The sequence below is a fragment of the Brachyhypopomus gauderio genome, chromosome 17 (genome assembly GCF_052324685.1).
Source record: "Brachyhypopomus gauderio isolate BG-103 chromosome 17, BGAUD_0.2, whole genome shotgun sequence".
Lineage (NCBI taxonomy): Eukaryota > Metazoa > Chordata > Actinopteri > Gymnotiformes > Hypopomidae > Brachyhypopomus > Brachyhypopomus gauderio.
The window spans coordinates 20,363,981-20,388,216 of NC_135227.1; the positions used below are offsets into that span (position 1 = coordinate 20,363,981).

At 45.5% G+C, this 24,236-nt stretch overlaps 2 protein-coding genes across 3 annotated transcripts in view; both read right to left on the bottom strand.

Annotated features, from left to right (window-relative positions):
- actn2b (actinin, alpha 2b) overlaps positions 1 to 8,241 on the bottom strand; it is a 23,843-nt gene extending 15,602 nt beyond the window's left edge. The window contains 6 exon segments of the mRNA XM_076977510.1: positions 1,633 to 1,711; positions 1,922 to 2,009; positions 3,004 to 3,090; positions 3,295 to 3,414; positions 3,844 to 3,958; positions 7,910 to 8,241. Coding sequence (XP_076833625.1) covers positions 1,633 to 1,711; positions 1,922 to 2,009; positions 3,004 to 3,090; positions 3,295 to 3,414; positions 3,844 to 3,958; positions 7,910 to 8,026 — 606 coding nt within the window. The 5' untranslated portion in view covers positions 8,027 to 8,241.
- A 1,855-nt stretch (positions 8,242 to 10,096) lies between these two features.
- Positions 10,097 to 22,247, bottom strand: p4ha1b (prolyl 4-hydroxylase, alpha polypeptide I b). Of its 2 annotated transcripts, none has more exons than XM_076977512.1 (16): positions 21,592 to 22,247; positions 21,145 to 21,436; positions 19,258 to 19,334; positions 18,968 to 19,064; positions 18,674 to 18,825; positions 18,332 to 18,469; positions 17,902 to 18,141; positions 17,528 to 17,745; positions 17,050 to 17,226; positions 15,288 to 15,358; positions 12,838 to 12,937; positions 12,587 to 12,640; positions 12,423 to 12,488; positions 12,079 to 12,147; positions 11,656 to 11,752; positions 10,097 to 11,230 (listed from the first exon to the last, which is right to left on the bottom strand). In XM_076977512.1, exons 3-16 carry the CDS (start codon positions 19,331 to 19,333, stop codon positions 11,160 to 11,162), a joined length of 1,626 nt encoding a protein of 541 aa, XP_076833627.1. In that variant the 5' UTR covers position 19,334; positions 21,145 to 21,436; positions 21,592 to 22,247; the 3' UTR covers positions 10,097 to 11,159. The 2 variants fall into 2 exon arrangements, with proteins under 2 accessions (XP_076833627.1, XP_076833626.1); XM_076977511.1 differs by lacking the exon at positions 15,288 to 15,358 and adding an exon at positions 16,207 to 16,277 and having other exon boundaries at positions 21,592 to 22,246.
- Between the last annotated feature and the right edge of the window lie 1,989 nt (positions 22,248 to 24,236).

A 24,236-nucleotide genomic window follows, 5' to 3' on the forward strand; every position in this document is an offset into this window, starting at 1 on the left:
GTGTTCTTTTATGACAGTAAAAAGCTGGACAGTGCTTTTCTGCCAGCCCATGTCCAGATACAGAGCACTGAGCCTGGGCTAAAAAACCTCGGGATTACCCTTCACAAGCCTACCTGGAGCCGACAGCAACAGCTGAGAGTGACGTGTGTGTGTGTGTGTGTGTGTGTGTGTGTGTGTGTGTGTGTGTGTGAGAGAGAGAGAGAGAGAGAGAGAGAGAGAGATGCACCATTCAACTCACCCCTGGCCAAACTGACAGACCTGACCATTCTAAAAAAAACCCTCAAACTTCAGTGACTAATTGAATCCCTGACAAACGTCCAGTTCACACCACCTGTTCACTGAGATCCTGGTAAACAGAGTCTTTGTTGCCTTGGCTACCCTGAAGCTCCTACTGTTTAAAACCAAAGCGTGTTGGTTTAGTGTTATAACTCCAGTAAGGAATACTCTCAGGAGTACTTCACTGCTATGTCATCCGACGCCACAGGCCAGTGGCTAAAGCTTTGCAGTACAAGCTCAAGGTTGCGTGTGTTTTGGGGGGGGGGGGGGGGGGGGGGGGGCTTTGGGGGGGGATCCACAGCTGCAGTTCCCCTCACACAGCACCGGAGCGACACTCCCCACGGCTGCTTCATGCGGAGACATCTGTCGGACGCGTCGGAGGCTAAAGGACCGCATTCCCGCGCTATTCTGGGTGTGGACGACAGAAGCGAGTTCTGCATTGTCTTCGGGGCAAATGTGAGATGAGCCGTTATTGTATCTGTCAGTACCATAGCCCAATCAAAAGCCAAGCCTTCATCCAGCAGGTACGCGGTGCTACTAACACCCCGACCACAGGGGGGCGCACAACATCACCTCCCACAAACAGGGCAGAACACCCACATGTACAGTCAGGCCTGCTCGAACCACAGCTGAAAGAAAGGACGACAAATCTAGAGTTGGCCAGGTAGGAGTTTTACTAAGTATTCAGATTAGTTAGAGGTTGTTTTGGTGGGTTTTTTTTCAAATATTTGATTTTCTAACTACTAATGCTCTACATTCTCTGGACGTATGCCCCATGGAAGCCAGAGTGAAGCAGAACTTTGAACTCTGACCTCACTCTCTTGACAAACACATCCTGAATCCACTTTTAAACTACTCTAAACAGCTGAGGAATCTGTTGGTTGAGGTGGATTAACACTGGGCCACAACACAATGCTCTAGTCTCCAGTCGTGCACTCAGCCTCCGTTAGCAGCCCTCTGCACACCTGTGCAGTGTTTAGTCTGTGAGGGCTAACCCTGTCAGGACTCTTCTCTGATCCAGGACCCCGAGCGTAGACCATCCTCCACGAATCATCACGACAACGCAAACACACACAGTGGCTCAATCCTGGTGCAGTCATGCCAGAACACGACAAGAGTGCAAACATTAAATAAATCAGCACGTTAAATACATAAATCTATCTGCAAAACACAAGGCTAGAAGCTTTAGTTAAAGAAGAGTTAGTGCACACAAACATACTCGAGACGGGAAGAGGTGAAGAGCACACGAGGAACAGCACAGACCTCACAGTGCTGCACGAGTCCAGTGTTAATTCTACGATTGTGTAGTAATGACGGGACTGGTGTCAAAGGTTAATCTGGGGTCACACAAGAGACCTTGTTGAGCTTGGCGTAGTCGATGAGGTCAGGCCTGTGCCTGTGTATTAGGGCGCAGAACGCTAGGCCATCTTTCCAGCTTCACCACAAAGGGGTCATTGGGGTCATGTTGAGGGTGAAAGGTCAAAAGGAGAAATTTAAGTGCCAACATGATACAACAATTGTTTTTTATTTTATTTTAATCAGCTACTAATAATAATTATAATAATAATAAGTAGAAAGTTTTCAATCTGCTTAGTGTTTTGAATTTGTATATGTATTGTTTTAAATATATTTGTGAAGTACGAACCTGACGTGGAAGTTCTGTACGTTAACGTTCCTGTAGGGGGCGGTCTTCCTCTGGCACCACAGGAGTAATCCTTCCTTAGCAGAGGTTTCTACAACGGGACAGAACGGTCTTGAGTTGCAGCTGTGTTATAGCAACATGCCTTTTGAAAGCAGTTAGATTTATTCATGCTCGTGTGTGCACACATCTGAGGGCCCTGCGGCCTGGTTTCACTGTGAGGAACACAGCGTGTGAGGTCTCCTACGTGTGATGAACAAACGTAACTGTGAGGAACACAGAGTGTGAGGTCTCCTGTGTGTGAATAAACCTGACTTGACTAATCTGGTAACTCTAACTCAAACCTGTAGAGACCATAAAAATAACAGCCATTAATCTCATGTAAGTGTGTGTGAGTTAATGCCCTGATAAAACCACTCACGGCTGTCAGACCCCCACATGCACATACTTCAAATAGCAGCCAGTCAACATTGAGCACACAAACACTGAACACACAAATGTCCCCATTTCCTTTAGTTACAAATACATTTCTCAATGGTAAAATCTGTGTTTGCAGTTACAAACAAAGTCCTATGGGCTTTTCGCTGGTTCAATAAAATGTCATGACGACATTCTCTGAAGAGCACACTTCACAACTCACCACAACACACCACAAACACACCAGCTGTTTTCCTAACTGATCATTGCAACTATAAAGGTTTACCAGGAAAATTATTATAATACTGTTGAAATGTTTGTTGTATGCTTGTTATATTTTTTATACTGTAAATAAGGATTAAAGTAAACAAGTCAACAGGCAAAAGGTTTTACTGCTATTCTAATAATATGTTTTGTGTTTCAGCCCGTTTATACGGGCACGACCCTGGACACATTTAGCATCGTTAGTGTAGCTGTTACTCAGGTTGTGTCTGTGTTTACTGAGCAGATACAGAGCTGTTAGGTTTCGTGTTACTTTCCTGTATATTTAGTTATTTTTATTGTACATGGTACTTTAAACACATCTCCGTTATTTCCTGTAAAACCAGTTGCGAGTGCTGTGTTAACTGTGTAAATACCATTGGTATTAGTCTACTTAGTGGTTTGTGTACCTTCTACTGAGATGTCCTGAATGGCAAATCGGAGGATGATAGTCCAGATCATACCAAGAGTCATCTTCACATTCCCATCCACGATTTCTATGGCAACCAGGGAAGATTTAAAACTGTTGTATATCAGAAGTGAGTGTGCAGACACACTGCAATACAGCAACCGCTTATTTCAGTGGCAGAAAGCACAGACACATGTTCATGTGGAGATGGAGATGGAGCCCCAGTTAGGTGGTGTCTGTCAGCCTGTGGGACCAGTGGACACGTTCCTCTAGGAGGGTGACGCACACACACCTTCTGCTCCTATGGAGACCAACTTGACTCCTTTGCTGGTGATGAAGTCCAGGGCTTTGTTGACATTGGCTATCTTGTGAAAACGCATTTTTCCTCGGTCAGGCTTGGGCAACCGCTCACCTGGAACAGTAATCCCATGACAAAGAGAAGGAAACACTTCACCACACAGCTGAAGGTGCAGGAAACACTTCACCACACAGCTGAAGGTGCAGGAAACACTTCACCACACAGCTGAAGGTGCAGGAAACACTTCACCACACAGCTGAAGGTGCAGGAAACACTTCACCACACAGCTGAAGGTGCAGGAAACACTTCACCACACAGCTGAAGGTGCAGGAAACACTTCACCACACAGCTGAAGGTGCAGGAGGACGAGAGCAAACCTCCGTCTGCTTCATCTAGAGTTTGGGTGGTGCAAATGGGTGAAACCAAGGATAGAAAACATCCTTCCACACACACATTTAGCCATTTGTCCACCTACAATTATTATTGTTTTTATGTGTGTGTGTGTGTGTGTGTGTGTGTGTGTGTGTGTGTGTGTGTGTCCACCTGAGATGACTTCGAGCAGTAGCATAAGCTTGAGACCGTTTCTGAAGTCTTCCTCTATGTTGTCAATCGAAGTGCCAGCCTTCCGCAGATGGGAGTTACACCAAGCAGTAAACGTCTACAAGGTAGGCAGGTATACACACACACACACGCATGCACACGCACGCATACACATACAAACACACACACACAAACACACACTTTATTTACTGCATGAGAAAAACAGAAAATAAAGAAATGCACACCAATCTTTAGACAAGTCTTACGATAAATCCTAGAATAGTAAATTGTAGATCTATAATCTTATACAGTAGTTTAACTCAATATCAAGTCAATATCAAGACCTGTACCTGATGCATGGCTATAGCCAAGATACAACTCTTTCCCAACACTTACCAAGCACACTTACCAAACAAACCACAGACATTTACCAAGCACTCTTACCACAGACCCTTATCAAGCACTCTTACCAAGCTCTCTTAACACAGACCCTTACTAAACACTTACCAAGCACACTTACCACAGACCCTTACCAAGCACTTTTACCAAGCACACTGACTACAAACCCTTACTAAACACATTAAGCACTAAGCACCTTAACCAAACATACTTGCCACACTCTTCAAAAAGACTTACCAAGCACACTTACTAAACAATATAACCAATCACTCTTACTACAGACCCTTACCAAACACTTAGAAAATATTTTTACTGAAGACCTTTACCAAACACTCTTTCCAAACACCCTTATCACAAACCCTTATCAAAGAATCCCACCAAAGACTCTTACCAAATACCATTACCAAAGACACTTACCAGTGATGATTAATAAACATAGCACAAACATTTTTCTTTTTTTTAAATAAAAGACTAAATGTATTTTAGAAGCTCACAGAAATCTCACTTATATTTTGTTGATCCATCTAAAAACACAACACAACTCTTAACTAGTCAGGCTGTTGTCACAATGACTCTGTGTTGATAAAATTATAATGGTATATATTGACTTTATTAACAGGAAACTATTTGCTTCCTAATAGCAAGAAAAAAGGGTGTTTTATGTTTTTGACAACTAATATTGGTAATTTTGTATTAAGTTTATTTGCTTAACATTGGACAAGCAATCATATAGCAATCACTGGGACTGGTTAAGGAGACCACTGACTGGTTAAGGAGACCACTGATTAGTTAAGGAGACCACTGACCGGTTAAGGAGACCACTGACCGGTTAAGGAGACCACTGACCGGTTAAGGAGACCACTCACTGACTGGTTAAGGAGACCACTCACTGGTTAAGGAGACCACTGATTAGTTAAGGAGACCACTGACCGGTTAAGGAGACCACTGACCGGTTAAGGAGACCACTGACTGGTTAAGGAGACCACTGACCGGTTAAGGAGACCACTGACTGGTTAAGGAGACCACTGACTGGTTAAGGAGACCACTGACTAGTTTGCTTCTGCCTTGGATGAATTCGTTAGTTTGTTTGATGAAACAGGCAGTGCAAGAGGTTCAGTCTTAACGCGGCAGATTCAAATACAAAAGCAGCTCCTCAACTTGCTTATTTCTGTAACTTTGGCATATAATGAAGACTTATTATTTATTCTGTTTAGTTTTACACTACCCACAAACATGAATGAGATGGCGTGCTAAAACCACTCTTCTGGCGTTCCTGTCTGTAGTGTAAAGCTCTGGGTATAACGTGGCATGACCCGAACACAGCCTGCGCTTGGAGCCATTAAAATAGAACCGGACTCAACGCAGTCATAGCAGAGCAGATCAAAGCTTTATGGAGTCCGGAGTGCATTCCTGTTGAGGTAAAGAGTTAAATTTAGGTCCATCTACTCGGCCTGCTCCGATAATGGAGGTAAGAGGCGAGCTCCATGCTGGAGGGCAGACACTCATGAGATAGCCGTGACCTGCAGGGCACATATCCCTGTGCGGACTGATTGGATGGGAAAGAATGTCATTCATTCGTGGGGAGCGTGCCACTTCAGCGAAGTTATGCAGAGAACTGTGTCCATCGCGGCGATTTACAAAATACACATGGTTATTGCAGGTAACATACAGCAGGCTTGGGCGATAACGTTAGCTTAGACAAACGAGCATCGCCCCAAAATTCTAGTAATATTTATTTGCGAATTCAGTTAAGTAACTTAAGTGATCAATATAGGGCCTTTAATCGTTGCTGTCACATTATTATCTGCTGCATCACAGTGAGAGATTAGAAGTAAAAAAAAAACCTTGTTAAAGAAACAAGGACAGTGTCACGGATGCAAACATTGCAAATATATTTCATTGCAAACAGCCAATCTGTGAATAGATTTTATTACAATATTCAGTAATATGTCCTGAGGCCAAAATTAAGGTGATGATTACAAGTAACTAAGAGTTGAAACACAATGTAGAAGACAGAGAGTTCTACAGGACCAGCGGCAATCTCACGGTCTCTCAAACCCCCCCCCCACCCCCCCCCACCCATCCTCCTCTCCGTCTGTGTGTCGATCTACCTCTCTCTCTCTCTCTCTCTCTCCCCCTCTCCCCTACCTCATCTCTCTCTCTCTCTCTCTCTCTCTGTGCTGATATCTCTCTCTCTCACTGTCAATCAACTCCGCTCTCTGATTACGGTACCATGCTAATCTCACATGCCTCCACGTTCATCAGAATAGTGTGACAACTGTAATTGTACTGAGGGTTCACTTCCACAGAACCACGTTCCTGTTCCACATTGGTAATGGTGGTGGCCACCAGGGGAACATGCTTAGAACTTCATTTGATCTCATCGGCTTGGTTAATGCCTTTGTGTTTTAAGCTATTCTAAGAGGACTGCCCATGTCGCTGTGGGTGTGTGTGTGTGTGTGTGTGTGTGTGTGTGTGAGAGAGAGAGAGAGAGAGAGAGAGACTTTAGGAAGATTAACTCAATTCCCCAGGAAGACAATCGTCCCAGGAGGACAGAGGACAGACGTTCCCATAGATTTTACCCCAGCTCCTTGTGATTTTTGCACTCTTGTCACACTTTAAAACAATGTTTCAATCTCACAAAAACCTCATCAAGAGACTCATAAGAGACAGAAACAAACAAAGGCATTCCTCCCCAAGGACACGGGGTTGACCCACTCTAGTACCGTTTGGTCCTGCGGTTAAAATTAGGACCGGTGACGTCATGGCGCGTTTAAGCCTGGTTTTTACGCGTCGCGAGCGGCGCGAGGGTCCGCGCGTCAAAAAATGACGTAATCGCAGTGGCTCCCCGTGCGCGAGTGCCTCGCGCGCTGTCGATTCGCGAGGTCGCGCACCTCTCGAATTTTGTAACTTTGCGCCTCAGCGCAATAAACAAAGTCATGTTTGCAGGGTTCATACACCTTTATAAGGTGGAATTAAAGCACTTGTACGTCACTTTCAAGGTCAATTTCAATATTTCCCAGCACGATAAACTTAATTAAGTTAAATATTTATATATATACTCGAAATGATTCTAAATAATTCACTTTTTAATCACATTATTTAATGGTGGTTTATTTTCAAAACGCCCAATCTTAACGTCTTCACGTTCTCATGTTCGTCCTGGAATTACAAGAGGCTCGTATTTGTTAATGTAATTACAAGAGAACTGTTCAGTCAGACAGATATTTGTTGTGAAATGAAGTAATTACAATTTCAAGCATTTTCAAGTACTTTAGCCTAAATTTCAGCACTTTTTAAATCTGAAACACAAAGCAACATTAAAATTCGTCAGGTAAATGTTCCTTCCCCTGTTTTTGAGGGGTATTTATTTATACTACCACATATCGTTAAGCGCGTCTGTCGACGGTGCGCGTGCCGGACTGGGGCTGTGCGCGTGCTGCGCTCGCAGGGGCTCGCGGGGCTGTCGGACTTTACTCGCTGCATCCGCGTGAAGACGTGTCGTCGGGGGGACCCAGACCTCTAACGAACTGGTCCTACATTAACGCCACGCCAGTCCCCCGTAGGCCAAAGTTCACAATCACGAAACTGTTGTATTTTTGGGGGTAGTTCTGTTGGGAAGGCGCTTTGGTGTTGTCTTTAACCTTTAACCTTCTAGTGTGCGTCTTACCTTGCGCTGCTGTTTCTCCCAGGCAGGGTCTAGCAGAAGGTCTCGGTCCCACTCTTCCTCCTGAATCATGTACTCATCCTCATCGTATCCGTTGTCGTACGGCATCATAACTTCCATCCTTCCTTCTGTGTTTCTGTATCTTGGTGAGCTAGGGTGCTTTTAGAAGACTTCAGGCCACGGATCGTTAGATGTTATCTGATCTTCGCTTTCTGCTGTTACCGTGGATCACTCGTTATCTTTTGCTCTCTCTCTCTCTCTCTCTCTCTCTCTCTCTCTCTCTCTCTCTCTCGCCGTTGTACCCAGCTCTGACCGCCGTCTGTGCGCCCTAACCGCGCTGAGAGCGCTGGTGTCAATTAGTACTAACAGGTCACGTGATCCTCTGTCCCACCGCCCTGCACGCGAAGACTCACACCCCTTCACTCCGTATGTCTGTCCGTTTGTGTCCCTCTCTCCACCCCCTCTCTCCTCCTCTCACACCCATACACTCTCTCTCTCTCTCTCTCTCTCTCTCTCTCTCTCTCTCTCTCTCTCTCTCTCTCACACACACACACACACACATACACTATCTATTTCTCTCACACACACACTCACACATACACACTCACACACAATAGCTCTCTCTCACACACACACTCACACACATACACACTAACACATATACACTCACACACACATACACTATCTCTCTCTCTCTCTCTCTCTCTCTCTCTCTCTCACACACACACACACACACACACTCACACATACACACACTATCTCTCTCTCTCTCTCTCTCTCACACACACATACACACACTATCTATCTCTCTCTCTCTCTCTCTCACACACACACACACACACACACACACACACACACACACACACACACACACAGTGAAACACATGAGTAAAAGAAACAGAACATTTCAGACACATTCTTCATCTGTGTATAAAAAGTGATTTTCAATCAGTAGTAGGAGGAATCGGTTTATATTACCAAAAGTAGATGTTGAAGTCAGAACATTCACGCACGTGGTTCTAACGTCCTAACAGCGCGCGCTTCTCCCTGGTGTGATTGGTTGTACAAGGTTGTAACTGTTACAGTAATTGTAAAACGACCTTGGGTATCAGGCACTATATAAATGTAAGTTTATTTCATTCAAGAGTGTAGATCAGTTTTTTCGTTGAATTTCCTAAATTCTTTGCTGCCACAGTAATAACCGGCAATGCAAACATAAATGTTATTACAAGGTCCAATAGTATTATAATGTCTTGCCATTGGAAATTTCATATCCTTAATTCTGATGGTCTGAAGCTGTTCAAGAAACTGATCACAAGCTGATGAAGGACACTGTCCTAAACGTCCTATTACTTTGGAAACGTCACAACATATCTGTGTGTGTGTGTGTGTGTGTGTATACACTTGCGGGTCCCATGCAGGTGTCAGTATAGTTCACCCACACAGTGACATTACTCACTGAGTATTGGGTAGACAATACTCTACAGAGCATAACGAAGACCAATACTGTACAGACGATACATTCATTGGTAATATTCAGCTCCATGAATACCTTCTACATCTATAGAGCGCCCTTCTCAAGGAAAAGGGGTGGTGTACCATTGAGCGTACACAAGAGGGCGCACCAGACACCTCGTGGACAACTATAAAGGCCCATTCACACCCTACGGTAATTACGGATACGGACCCTTTCGTCCGGTTCCGGAGGTCGTTTCATCCGTCAGTGGGTCCGTTGCCAGAGCGCTTACGAATCCGTAGTAACGGAGCAATATAAACCGCAAATCAGGGGGCAGTAGAGAGTCAGAAGCATCGAACGTACACCAATTCGGGAAAATCAATGAAGAAGAGTACTGGACTTTAAAAAATGACGCTCGAGTTAGAAGAGAAACTTTGCGAGTTGGTTAGAGGCTACATTCTGCTACGGTGCCAGGTCATCGCGATAAACAGCGATGCAAAAACAGCTGGGAGGAGATTGCTGGTGCGCTGGTGCCGGAAATTTGACTATACTGCCCTCTAGAGGATGTATTTAAAAAAATCATAACAACGTTGGAAACGGAAAGAGGTATAGTGGCCCCCTACGGAGGCTACGTTTGGTACGGACGGACGAAATTCGTCCGTGTCCGGAGGTATAAAGCAGGCTTAAGACTACAGCCGCCAGACACCGTGTACAGGGCAATAATGCAACAGGACTAATTGGACACATTATTTTTATTTCTGTAGAAAATATCACACATTCAAAAACATTTTACATACATACAAAAACACATAAAAGTTTTTGACCTCTTAAGATAAATAAAAATCGTTTTGCATTGACCCCAGGACTCTAGATCTCATATTTGGTTTAGTTTCTTTAAATAAAAAAAATATTTATTGAATGTGCAAGCCCTTGTTCAGTTTTACTTAAGATGATTTCTGTTTTAACTTCAGAGTGTTTGTATTTAAAACCGCTCTTTTGGTCAGAAATGAATTCCTAAAGATGCACTCAGCTTTGAGTGACCACACCCCCTCTTCCTGAGTGGAGAGACCACACCCCCTTTTCCTGAGTGGGAGAGACCACACCCCTTCTTCTCTTTCTCTGTCCTTCTGTTCTGTGTTTGGAGTGCTTGGTTGTTTCAGTGGTTAAAGTTTAGACTTCAAACAGATTAAAGCTAAATGCCCATGAATATTCCCATAACCCGATCCAGTGTGTGTGTGTGCGTGTGTGTGTGTGTGTGTGTGTGTGTGTGTGTGTGTGTGTGTGTGTGTGTGTGTGTGTACAGGTGTTTGTGTTTGCAGTGTGGACGGAGACAGAATGACAGCCCCTTGATTTTAGCTCGACACACAAATACAATCCACCCAGAAATGTCTTTGGGTAATTTTTCTTCAAGATTAGTCCTAAACATGGAGTTAAAAGGACTTATGATTGCAAATCTCCATTAAGTACATGACTAGGGTTAAACCACAGAATCAGGCCTCCTTAAAAGACTTGAACTGGATCTCTCCACCTCCATGACCAGTGAGGGACAGTGAGATCTTCTGCCCAGCGAGCTCCACCCAAGTGTCAGGCATCGAGCTCGGTGGAAGAGGACAGGGGGTGGAGGATGTGGGGGTCAGGGGTGGAGGATGTGGGGGTCAGGGGTGGAGGGAGTTGGGGGGGGGGGTCTGTCGTCATCTGGAGAGCTCATGGCATCCTGGGGCCTCATGGGAAGAAGGGAAGAGGAAGTAGAGGAGGAAGAGGAGGAAGTGATGAAGAGGAGGACTCTCGTTCCCTTCGTCATTCCACCTCACTGAGACTGCAGGGGCGGCGGAACTCCTGGCCTCTCTCATGGATCCATTTGTTCGACACTGGAGGAAATAGAGGAGTGACAGCAGGCGTCAGGAGAAGCTTCTAGAACCTGCAGGTTTCTCCTCAGGTCTGACATCACCTGGTGCAGAAACTCCTGCACTGGTGAGGTGTGTTTGGAATCTACTGAGACATCCTTTAACCCGAGTTATCAAAGTTAATCCAGACACGTACGTCCAGACATCCCAGAATGAGAACAAGCCTCCTCTCACCTGCTGGACAGGACTAACGTTTAGCCCAGGTGTCTAACTGAACTATAGTGTAGTGGAACAAAACCCCACGAGAGCATTAACGTGGCGTCTCAACCACAGATTAGAACCGGGATTAAAGCAGCACAAGACCTCTGAGTTGTGTAAGTACACAAGTGCACCAGGATGTGAGCAGGACGTCTCCCGTGTGGCGTGTGCCGGGGCAGTAGAACACTCACCCCACTTGTTGCCCACCAGAACAGGGCAGGCAGCGTGCCGTGTGCTGTAGTCACCCTCCCCACTGGCAAACAGGTTATACCAGAACACGGCTGTGCCCTGCAACACGTTCAAAAGGAGAAAAAGTATAAAACTATTAACGCATTCAGTATTTAGTAAGAGCCCAATCATGGATGAGATTGTTGCCTTTTTAGCCTAAGGGTTAGTTTACAGTGTCCAATCAGCAGAGGTGTCAATTCCAGGTTCAGAAAGTATAAGTCCTCGCCAGGATTTTGCTCAAGCTTGCTAGATTTTCTAATTAGTGCAATCCAGATCAAATTAGTGGAATCAACACAATCCAGGAAGCCTGAGCAAAATCCTGGTGAGGACTTTTACTTTCTGAACCTTGAATTTACACCTCTGCCAATCAAAGATGAGATTGTTACCTTTTTAGGCCACACTGCAGCCCCAACATCTGTGAACACAGTGGCGCCCCCTGCTGCCACGTCACTCATCTGCAACAGGCAGTTCAACAAGCTCCACATTTATTGAGCACAGAATTTTTTCCTACAGTCCATCAATAAATTGCAATAATAAATAATAATAATAACAACAACCAAGCATGTAAACAGAACTAAATATTATCAGATACAACTCTTCACTCTTGATAGAGAAACATGAACAAAGGGACTCCAGTGAACAGCAGAGATGGAGAGATGAAGGGATAGAGAGATGGAGAGATGGAGGGATAGAGAGATGGAGAGATGCTAAACAGACGAATGTGACTCACATAGAAGAGCCAGGTGGCGATTCTGTTTCCAGTGCCGAGTTCTTTAAAGGCGTCTGGCTCGTCTTTCTGCACACACACAAACCCAAACCCATTAATAGCAGAACTGCTGAATGGTGGATCCTGTTAGTATCTGAGGAGGAGGAGGAGGAGGAGGAAGGACTCACCCTGCCGAAGTCAAAATGGGGCTCATACTGCCCTCCGACCCCGTAGTTCGCAACCTGAACACACACACACACAACACTTTCAGCAGGTCTTCACTGCTAAGCAACACAAGGGCACTTTGCCCGGTGTTGTGAGGGGATTTGGAGCACCGACCAATAGCAGTGCAGCACAGGGAATTAGAAAGTATGGAAATATCATCTGACTGGTCAATTGATCAACAAAGATCATCTGATTGGTCAAGCGTGTCCCTCACCTGCAGCTCCTCGGCCGTGTCCATGTTAAGACCTGTGACATCCTCCAGTCTCTGGTTGATCCTTGCAACTACTGGGTGGTCTTCACCAGTCAGCCAGGCACTAGAGAAAGAGGTGGAGAGACTTTCAGGAGAAGGGCAAATTAAACAGTTCATTAATTAGTCGAATTAATACATTCCTGATGAGGTCAAGCCATCAGACAATTTACCAAGCACAGGCTTGGGATGACATGTGAAAGAGAAGAAAAGTGTAAACTAGGCAAGACGTGTGAATACAGGACATGTCCCAAAGATCAGGACTCGCCAACTAAACTCCAGGGGCCTGAAGTCAGATGGACGCTTGTTAAATGTGAGTATAGAGGTGAAGAGATGATAAAGAGGGAAAGAGTAAACATGCAGGAAAAAACAAAGTGAAGAACAGCATGTGGAATGTGTGTGTGTGTGTGTGTGTGTGTGTGTGTGTGTTTGTCACTTTCTCCTCTTACACAGGTAACAAGAAAACATTTACCAGACAGAGACATTTGAGGGGGGTGGGGAGACAGAGAGCGAGAGACAGAGAGAGACAGAGAGAGAGAGAGAGAGAGACAGACAGTGTCAGAGAGAGAGACAGAGAGAGACAGAGGTAGTATCAGTGGCGGACTTAGCAATTTGAGGGCTCATGGCGAATTTAGCTATTGGGCCCATCAACATATGGGCCCCCCTAGCTAAAATATGCAAGAAATAAGTTAGCTAGTCAGGGGGCCCCTACAGTGGGTTGCAGTAGGAGGGGCCCAAGGCAGTTGCCTAGCCACGCCTCTATGCAAAGACCGCCTCTGGGTAGTATGTAGGTATCTCAGATACTCAGATAAAGAATGCCTCAGGCTTTCGATGGCAAAACACTTTACTTGCAGGTAACTGTCAAGTATCCAAGCAGTCAGCAGTGTGCACAGAAGTCCAACACATCGGAAAACGCTCGAGGCTATAAAGATCGCCTCCGTCACCGAAATTCCAGTCATGCCGAATCTCCTGAAAATCTGTTTTTATTGGACGCTCTCCAGAAAACGTATCTCCAGTCAACCAATGAGAGGAGACCATCTCTCATATCAGTGCCAGGTCAGAGTGGAAAAGCTGTGGTCTGCTGTGTGGAATCTGAGAAACACACAGATAATCTCTTCTCCCTCACACTCCTCTTCCTCACACTCCTCTTCCTCACACTCCTCCTCTCAAGTCCACACATTCTAGTTCAACATTGACATGACGACACAAATCTGTTGCCAAAGTGACAAAATGTCTCAGTCTCTCCCGTGTCTCTCCCCTTTCTCTCCTCCCTCTCCACACGTTTCTCCCGACATTTAAAATATACGTGCACACGCTCACGTAGGATCTCCATTAAAACCTTACAAAACCCCCACAGATTAAAGCAAACCAGCAAAAACATGGTCACAGTAACCCCACCCAACGTCTCCATGTGAGTTACACACACACACACACACACACACACACACACACACACACACACACACACACACACACACGTAATGAACAGGGTGAGTTAAACCTCTCTGGTGTGGATGGCAGAGTTACTGGGCCTTCTATGTATATCCTGTTAAAGGGTTATTTTAGTCTGTAGACTCAAACAGATGGTTATGAAGAACCAAAGATAAGTCTGTGTGTGTGTGTGTGTGTGTGTGTGTGTGTGTGTGTGTGTGTGTGTGTGTGTGTGTGTGTGTGTGTGTGTGTGTCCAAGCACTTGGGTGTGTCGTCACAATACGATTTATTGTTCACTGGACACAAGTGAACAAAGGTGTATGTGAAGGTAACACTCTTTCCCAAGTTTCATATCAGTGAGTTTTCACAACTGTTGTATAAAGGTCTCATAAACTAACAAGTTATTTGCTTTGGTATTTTGGTGGCTGTGAATATGCCTGCACAAAAACAAGGGTCCTCATAGTGTCTGCAAAAGCTGGCTTTGTCCACAGATTTTGCTCCCCTTGATAGAATGTGGAAGGACGAATGAGCCTTCAGGGGAAAAACGGGACAGCCAATCAAATGAGATATCCTACTTCATGTTGATGAAGTAAACCTATCACAGCTCCTGTTGGCCTGGTAGCTGATCACAGCTGCCAATTCAGTCCTGTTCAAATATAAACACAACATGGCCTCTTTCTGTGTGCGTGTTTAATGTCATTTTTTCCGAGGTGAAGCTTCATGCGTTTAGTCATGTAGCTGACAGTATGGACCCACAGAAATCTATTTCTGTGTCACAGATCAGGATGAGGAAGCAGACATTTCTGAGGTTTTAGGATGGAACAATTGACAGGGTGGACAATGAACAGCGTGGTTATATACGAACCTGAACAGAACCAGCTAGTCTGAAGAGGATTAGAACAGACAAGGCCACCCACAACAGCAGAAAATACTAAACTGCAGGGTCCGGAGAAATGCCTTCTGAACCTTAACCCTTGACCCCTTACCTCTTGGAGACTCTGTACTGAGCAGTGGTGAGTTTTCCCGTAATGGGGTCATGTACAGTGGCACGCCTTAGCTATTCCCAGAGAGACAGAGAGAGAATATGCAGAAAAAGTATAACAGAAGAACAGGGGTACAGGGAGAGAGAGAGAGAGAGAGAGAGATAGAGAGAGAGAGAGAGAGAGAGAGAGAGAGAGAGAGAGAGAGAGAGAGGAGAGAGAGAGAGAGAGAGAGAGAGAGAGAGAGAGAGAGAGAGAGAGAGAGAGAGAGATGGTTAGCAGGGTTTATAAATCTAAATGGAGACTAGCAGTGAGACAGGGACAGATCAATTCATGCCTACACCAACATCACGGTCACGTTTATTTAGCAGCGGCTGGACACGAGTCCCCTGTACTCGAGCCCTCAGTGCAGTCCTGATTAGGGCAGGAGTGCGTGAGCCGACCTGAGCCGCCGACGTGATGACGTGAGCCGATTCTCTCCGCCCCTGTTCCACTGTAGTCAAAGCTTGTTAGCGCTGCTGGAGGAGAGAACCCCACCCTTCACTGGGTCCTCTCCCTTCTCATCCACCCACTCCATCTGCCAAGCAGCCGGACACCTCAGAACTCCACAGCACAGTCACATGACGCCACGTTCTCTCAGCGCATTGGCTCGTGGCTGCCACACCCAGAAAGGACACCTAAAGTCTCCCTAGGCAACATCCGTGGTGGTTTCATGGAACCTTTTAGGGTTCTGTGAAGTGGATCCCTTTAGAATACGGACCCCGGGTTCAAGAGTGGGTTCTAGCAGCGTGAGGGTTCTGGGAACAGCCAGCGTTCCTGAACTCGTGTTTCTGCTGCGGAGTTCTGTGGCCGTAGAGCGAGATCACGGACGGGTGGCGTGGCGACCGGCGTCTCCTCCAGGGCCCACACCCTGTTGTGGCCTTACCTCTTACTGATCCTGTAGGGGGCCGTCTCAAGAACACCCGTGATGGGGTTGGATATGGTGGCCCTTCGCAGCTGAAAGGCCACAATGTTGTTAATATCACCCACTCCTACCCACCGTATGGAGAAAGGCCAGAGCATCACCCCTCTCTCTCCCTCCCTCCCTCTCTCCCCCCTCTATCCCTCCCTCTCTCTACCCCATCTCTCCCACTGCCCCCCTCTCTCTCTCTCCCACTGCCCCATCTCTCTCTCTCTCTCTCTCCCACTGCCCCCTCTCTATCTCTCCCACTGCCCCATCTCTCTCTCTCTCTCTCTCTCTCTCTCTCTCTCTCTCTCTCTCTCTCTCTCCCTCTTGTAGTCCTGTCAGGCCTTTCAGAATGTTTCCCCTGCTGAACAACAACTGTAATGTTAATTATGCATAAAAAAAGCTGCAATGTTAATTATGCATAACAAAAGCTGTAACACTAATTATGCATAACAAACGATGTAATACTAACTATGCATAACAAAAGCTGTCTTAGACATATTATATATAGATCAGAAACAGAAACAAATTTAACATAATTTCACAGAAACAAATTAAGGTTTAACTTTCCAACTTAATGTTGGTTTTTGTTCAAAGCCATGGCCAGCACTGAGCAAAAACACTGTAGCATAACGCTGACTGAGTTATAACAAATATAACTCATAAAAGACTTCCCATCTCATCTCAAAATCTAGAAATCAGATATCCACGAGATGTAAGCTGGCTCCGTGACTAGGGACATGTCAACTGTGTGCTTTTAAAGCTGCTTTCCAAACATCTCCAGTGTGTTCCTGATCAGGAGGTCCAGAGAGCAGAACTCACCCTGGGTTTGGCCAGTTCTTTAATCTTCTCCATCTCCTCGTCGGAGATGATGTCATAGTAACGGACAATGTGGGGGCGGTCCCATTCGTCCTCCTGCTTCAAAGGAGCCAATAGCAGACGAGGCTTACGTCCGTTGTCAGTGTAACGGCAAAAGAGACGGCTGCGTCTGCGAGGGGTCTGCAGGTGGAGAGAGAGACAGGGCGAGAGAGAGAAAGAGACAGGTAGAGAGACGGACAGAGACAGTCAGGGAGAGAGAGAGACAGACACAGAGAGAGACAGTCAGAGAGACAGAGAGGGAGAGTTGGATAGACAAACAGACAGAGAGAGAGAGAGTCAGAGATAAGGCATGTTAGGTCAAACAGTCACTGAGAACTATAACAGAAAGAAGGTTTAAAAGACAAAGCAGACAAAAACAAGCAGATGAAAGAAAAAGCCTCAGAGAGGGTGATGAGCAGATGTGGATCAGAGCTGTGCCCACCATCTTCACGCCTTCTCCTCTACACAGCTGCTCATAGCGCCTCCTCTCAGGCAGAGGGTCCTTGGAGCGCTTCATCTGGGCTCCACGCTTGTCCAGCGACCTCTCCACCTTCTCCACCGGCTTCTCCTCCACCTTCTCCACCTCCTTTGCCTTCCTCTGCTTCTCCAGCTGGAACTCGAAAAATTTCAGGTTCCCATTGGCCCGTTGGTGGGTGGGGTCTGAAACAAACACACACACACACACACACACACACCACTGTCGTCAGACCTGGCAGTGATGCTCGTCACTGGCTCCTCTTGTGAATGACATGAGCTACATAACTATTTAACTCTAGTTAAATAACCAGGGACAGCAGAGCAGAGTGGCTCTCTCACCCAGTTTGAGCATCCTCTTGGTGAGTTCCAGTGCGCGATCCAGCTCCCCCTGCTGGTAGATGGCGTAACTGAGGTAGTCCATGACGGTCACCTTGTCTATGGGAGAGTCCTCACCATCGTCTAGCTGTCTCAGGGCCTGTGTCATCCACAGTTCTGTGTGGTAGTAGTCCACCTCCACGTAGGCAATCTTACCCAGCTCAAAACAGTCTTCTACCGTCATACGGCTCTTGTACACAACACCTGAATCACACACACACACACACACACACACACACACACACACACACACACACACACACACACACACACACACACACACACACACACACACACATTTGGATTTGAGAGGTTAACTAACTGTTCTTTAAAACAATCTGAACCAAATAAAAATGTAAACCAGAACACACCCTCGCCCACCCACGAGCCTCACCAGGCAGGTCTCCGACGGAGATGTCGTTGGCTGACAGCTGGTAGGTGTCCTGTAGCCGTAGTAGAGCTTTAGCTGCTCCGTTCTGGTCTTCATCAGTGGGGAAGTGCTGCCTCTGCACGGTGAGGTTGGAGATGAACCCTGCAGAGGAGACACGGGCAGGGGACAAATACCGGGAGAGATACGCACACAAGATAAGAACAGCAGGAGCTTCGTTTTGAACTAACAGTAGTACCTAATTAAAACAATTATAAATGTTATATAACTGTAATATAATAAATTATAATTTATCATTTCACACACACACACACACACACACACACACACACACACACACACACACACCATCGCTTGTGTCCTTGAGCACCAGGTTTTCCAGATCTGCCCATTCCGAGTTGAGTCTCTTCATTAGTTTGAAGGCGTTGACCGGGTGCCCCAGGAAGCCCTCGGGATCCTGTGTTGCTGTTGTTGTCAGGGAGTCCAACTTCTCAACCCACCTGGCGCACACACACACACACACACACACACACACAATAAATATGAAAGTTGTTTTGAAATGTAATGTGTGTGTGTGTGTGTGTGTGTGTGTGTGTGTGTGTGTGTGCGCGTGTGTGTGTGTGTGTGTGTGTGTGTACTTACTGCTTAACCTGCTCCAGTTTGTTCTCCTCTGCTCTGATGTAATCTTTCAGCGACGTTACCAGGTCTTTCTCTGTGTATAGCAAGTCTGTCATCTGACCTAAAAGGTCACAAGGTCAGAAGTCAAATAAGATATCAACTATGCCACGTGGGAATTTTCACTTCAGAAACAAGAGAAAATGAATAAAAACATCTGGACATGCACTTTCTACGAGTGTTCAAGAGAAGTGTGTGGGAGGAAGATGAGGATGAAAAGGAGGGAGAGGAAGGCAAAATATGGATGATAGGCTCACCGATGGAGGTAAAGAAGTCAACATGGGCATGTAGAGTCTGAAAGAGCAAACTCAACGCCAACCAGCACAGAGCCATCCTGAGAGAGAGAGATAAGCCCACAAATGTTATTTATTCTGGAGCTTTAATTGCAAACTGACTAATTATAATGAGTTCTGTCGAGCAACATACGTAGACCAATGACCCCACTTACAATTTACAACCAAACAGACAGACAGATTCCACTGTGTGTGTGTTAGAATATCTAGAAGTGTACTTCTATACTAGCAGAAATTTACTGGAATACTAGACTGCATTGTGTGTGTAAGAGAGAGAGAGAGAGAGAGAGAGAGAGTGAGATAGAGAGAGAGAAACTTGGGGGGAGGGGTTGCTGAATAAACATGGCACCTGTAAAAACCAAAAGGTGAACAGTGAGGAGACAGAGAGTGCTTTAGGAAATGTGTAAACACACATGTACATAAACACACACACACACAAACTTCCATACACAAACACACAGTGTGTTGGTGAGGGTACACCAAACCTGGGAAATATCTGTGCTATGAGTTGTAATTCCAAAATCTAGCTTTACTTACTAAAATTGGATTTATTTATATTCACATGTCTTCTCCCTAGTCTGTCTGTGAGGTCAGCTTGAGAATTACAGCTTACACACAGTAGTCTGCCCTCAGCCACACTTGTGGATAAAACACACTCATTAACATAATGTGTGTGTTACATCTGCTTCATCTGAATGTTTTAGTTCATATGAATCAGTGGGCCAGTTACTGCTCTGATTTACTTTCGAATTATAATAGTACAGAATACTCTTCGAGAGTGTGCAATTCTCAGGTGTGTCTCAGATTTATTCAGTAGGCAACTGCATTGACAGTTCTGAAAGCTGGATTGAATTAAGTAAAATCCTGACAGAAATCGACCGTCTTTCAATAAACTGGCTGAAAAACGACCCATTTCTCCTCTGTGCAGGTCACGCTGGTGAAATGAAATGCGTAACTTCACACAAACTCTTTGAAAAACCCCCTCACGCAATCGTCTCAACCCTACATCTGGTGTTTGACTCTTGCTCAGTGAAATGCGACAAACAGTAAAAAAAACTCCAGTCCTCGCGCGCCCGCGCCTCAGCGCCCGCGCGCACCAGCCGAGGTCTTGCGCTCGTGAGGATCCGAGGATCGCGCATGGAAGCGACTGCCACGTCTTCGCCCCTCCCCCACGACCCCCCTCCCTCCCTACCGGGGCGAGCGGTGAGTTTGCCGGCTAACGGGTTTAAGAGACTGACACTATGATGATACTGAAGTTGTAGAAACACACAGGAGGAGACCGGGGCGACCCTGTAGGACTATCAGCCCCGCGCGAGCGGTTCGTCCTAGTGGCGCGCGCGCAGCTGCACATCCGTCCACAGAAACATGTCTTCACTACTGCTGCTGCCTCTGCAAACACTACTGAACACACAACAGACGAGTGAAAATAATGTAGCCACAAGCGTGGTTATCTTTAGTCAACGTGTTGGACACAAACAGTAGCCCAGATTTGGATATTCTGGAGTAAAACAGGATTGCAGGATAAACTCAGTATATCAAACTGACTAAAACTCTCATCATCTGCTTTGTCTAAACTTCTGCGTAAAAGAAATCATTGCAATCCAATATTTTCTTTGTTTGCACGTGCCACAGACGGTTCCGGTTGCCAAATCTCACAAACTGCATTCGCCAACTTGCAGAACTATCTAACACGCTGATATCTAGTTCTCAGATGCGTTGGGTTGTCAAACGCCGATGCAACTAGTCACGGATCACTTTGGGTCACAGCGACAAAACTTCCACAAATTTGTTTAGTGAATCGTTTTACAACGAAATGCTTCGTAATCCGTTAAGTCATAAACGAGTTCTTACCCGTGGCCTACGTTGTCAACCGATCCACACACACGAAGACGCTGCAGATTTGCGTGGAGTTCCCGGAGAACACAGGACGTCCCGCACGCTCGCGCTGCTGAAAGTCTGCGCGAGCCCCGGTTCGCAGGACTGTTTTACGTGGGTGTGTGGGGGGAAGGGGGCGGGGCTTCTTCTTCTGGTCCGTCTGGCGGTTCCGCCCAGATACGTGCGGAGTCTCACACACGCTGCCCAAGTCAAGTTCAGAACCAGGCAGGTTTGAGCAGAGTGTGCGCGTGTTCGGGCCTCTCCTCTGCTGAACCACCACAGCGAATAAGAGAGAGAGAGAATAAGAGAGAGAGAGATGACTCCTCACTCATCCTGACTCCTTAGACTGGACAGATGGAGAAAACACAAGCTAACAAAATTTTTTTTTCCATGATGAGAACAGTCCACATCCTCCCGACTTACCAAGGAAGGACAAACTTTTTATTATCGGTGTGTGAGAAACAAAACTCCGCAGTACAAAGAGGCACACTACTAAATTAGAAGTGTGAACACTGGACACAGACCGAACCGCACTAGTAACGCTGGAGAATTACAGCGCAATCTTTCCACACCTTCCTGCGTGTCGCTCACCCACATCACCACAGACATCTGCTCGTGCAGCGTGGACAGAACCTTCTGGACTGTCTAGTCCAGTCTGTCCTCTGCTGTGATGTCCTCACACACTGCATCCGCAGCAGTTAACAATGTCATCTGTGTTATGTTAATGCACTAATTTTACTATTGGTGCATTTTACTACTAATGTCATTTTAATCTTTTAAATTACGTCCGTGCTCTCACTGGATCATCAGTGCTGGATGGATGACGGCGGTGTCATTTGATTGACTTGCGGGTCATCCCGCCTTCTGATTTTCGGACATTACGTAGAGAAGTTTCCTCCGTCCTTCCTTAAGTCCAGTTTGTTTTGGTCAGTTTACGTTTTCAACTTGTTTTGTCGTGCCGAAGACATTAATGCACCGATTCAATCGACATAAAACATCATACAGGCGGTCCCCGGGTTACGATGTTTCGTGGTTCGACACATCTCCCATTTACTGTATAAGTCTTGTTTGGACCTAAGTGGTTCTGCGTCGTAAACGGAACTTGGTGTTTGGTGTGCGTGGCGGAAGAATTACATGGTTACGCGGCTCGGGACCGTGGAGGACGGGGTTAGGATAGGATAACTGCGTACAGTACGTTATTTACGTTCCGATTTACACCGAAAGTCGATTTACGACGGATCGACGTAACTCGGGGACCGCCTGTATTTCAGACATCGGAAGAGCTTCAGAGGTAGATGCAAGATAAATTCAGTATTTTATCTTTATTCTGATGAAGTTTAATTTTTATCAGAAATATAAGAACTAATATTAACTTACGGCGTAAGGCGTAATACATGAACAAAAGCACATAATTTATGTCCTAATTAGGGCTGGGTATCGATTCAAATTCCAAGAATCGATCCGATTCCGATTCTGAAGATTAAGAATCGATTTATTTCGATTTAATCCGATTTAATCGATTCGATCCGATTCGATCCAATTCAGGGTTTAGTGTTATTAAAAATGTATTTGAGCTGTTTCCTGACTATGTACAGAAGCAACATGTTAAAACTAGTATTATATCAATATTAATCAGCAAATAGTTACTGATAGTTGGTAGTTACTGATGGCTGGAAGACTGGTGAAAAGGGTCATCATAAATTTACCTTCAAGAAAGGTAATCCAGGACAATAAACAGAGGGCATCTTTGAGGTGTCTATATCTGCAACAGTGGACTCCTACTGGGACACTAACCAGTGCATTATTATTATGATTGAAATAATTAAGAAGTCACCCAAAAGCTGTTGCTACCAAATGCATTTTTATTTTTAAAGTGCTCACACTTAATAAACTGAAAGTATAAAATGTAAACGTGTATTTTTCTTTAAAGTGAGATTATAAGAACAGAACTGTCACGTTACGGTCCCCGACCCCTCCCTGTTGGGCGTGTGTTAACGTTGTCTGCGTCTGTGGATCTCCGCGGGTGCGTCTTGTGATAATCCTTACCTGTGGCTCGTCTCGTCATCACGTGGGGTTGATGTGGTTTGTCTATTTAATTTGTACTCGCGCAGCGTCCTGTGCTCGTCGTTGTTTGAGTGACACATGTTCTATGTAAACGTGTTTTATGTGCACTGTCTGCGCTTCGGTAAATGTAATAAACGTAACGATTTGGAAAGTGCAAAGGATTCTGTCTCATCCATCGCCTTGCGCCCAACGTTACAAGAGCATTTTAAACTTTTTTAAACTGTAAAAACACTGCGTAAACTGTCAGTGACATGGACTAACTGTAAATAGTCACTGACACTGGATAAACTGTCCTTCTGTTTTTAGATTGCCGATTTGACTATCGTCGTTACCGTCACTGTCCGACGCCATGTTGTTTTACAGTTAGTTAGACCGAGCGCGCCTGCGTGAATTCAGTGACGAGGCGGGGGTAAAAGTTAACTAAAAAATCGATCTTTGGACGTACGAATCGATTATCAGATCATCATATGCGAATCGATTCTGAATCGGAAAATCGATTTTTTCAACACAGGCCTAGTCCTAATAAACCAACACAAAATATTTATTAAATATTTTACATATTAAAACTAATTATAATCATATTTGTAATTCTTTTAAACTTTATTTGCATAATTTATTTGAGTTGTCTGTATCCTATAATTGTAATAACAGTAATTAATAAATAATTAATGAATTAATCATGCCTACATGCCTGTTTTTAACATATTGTGTTAAAAACAGCATTTTTAGGTTACAGCATTTTCTCAGTGTCACGGTGAGAGGGCCGGGTCGCCACCAGAGGGCGCGCATCCCGGTCAGCAGCCGATCCCAGCACACACCCCCGAGCACGCAGCCACTCCTACCATCACAATCACCAGAATACTGATGCACCTGTTTCTTGTTACGTTGCTCTTTTTAAACCCGCAGGTTGTCCGGTCCAGTGCTGCACATTCACGCTACGAGCCTTACTGGACCGTCAAACGCTGTCTCAGAGTCCTCCTGCCTGTTTACATATTCAGAGTCTC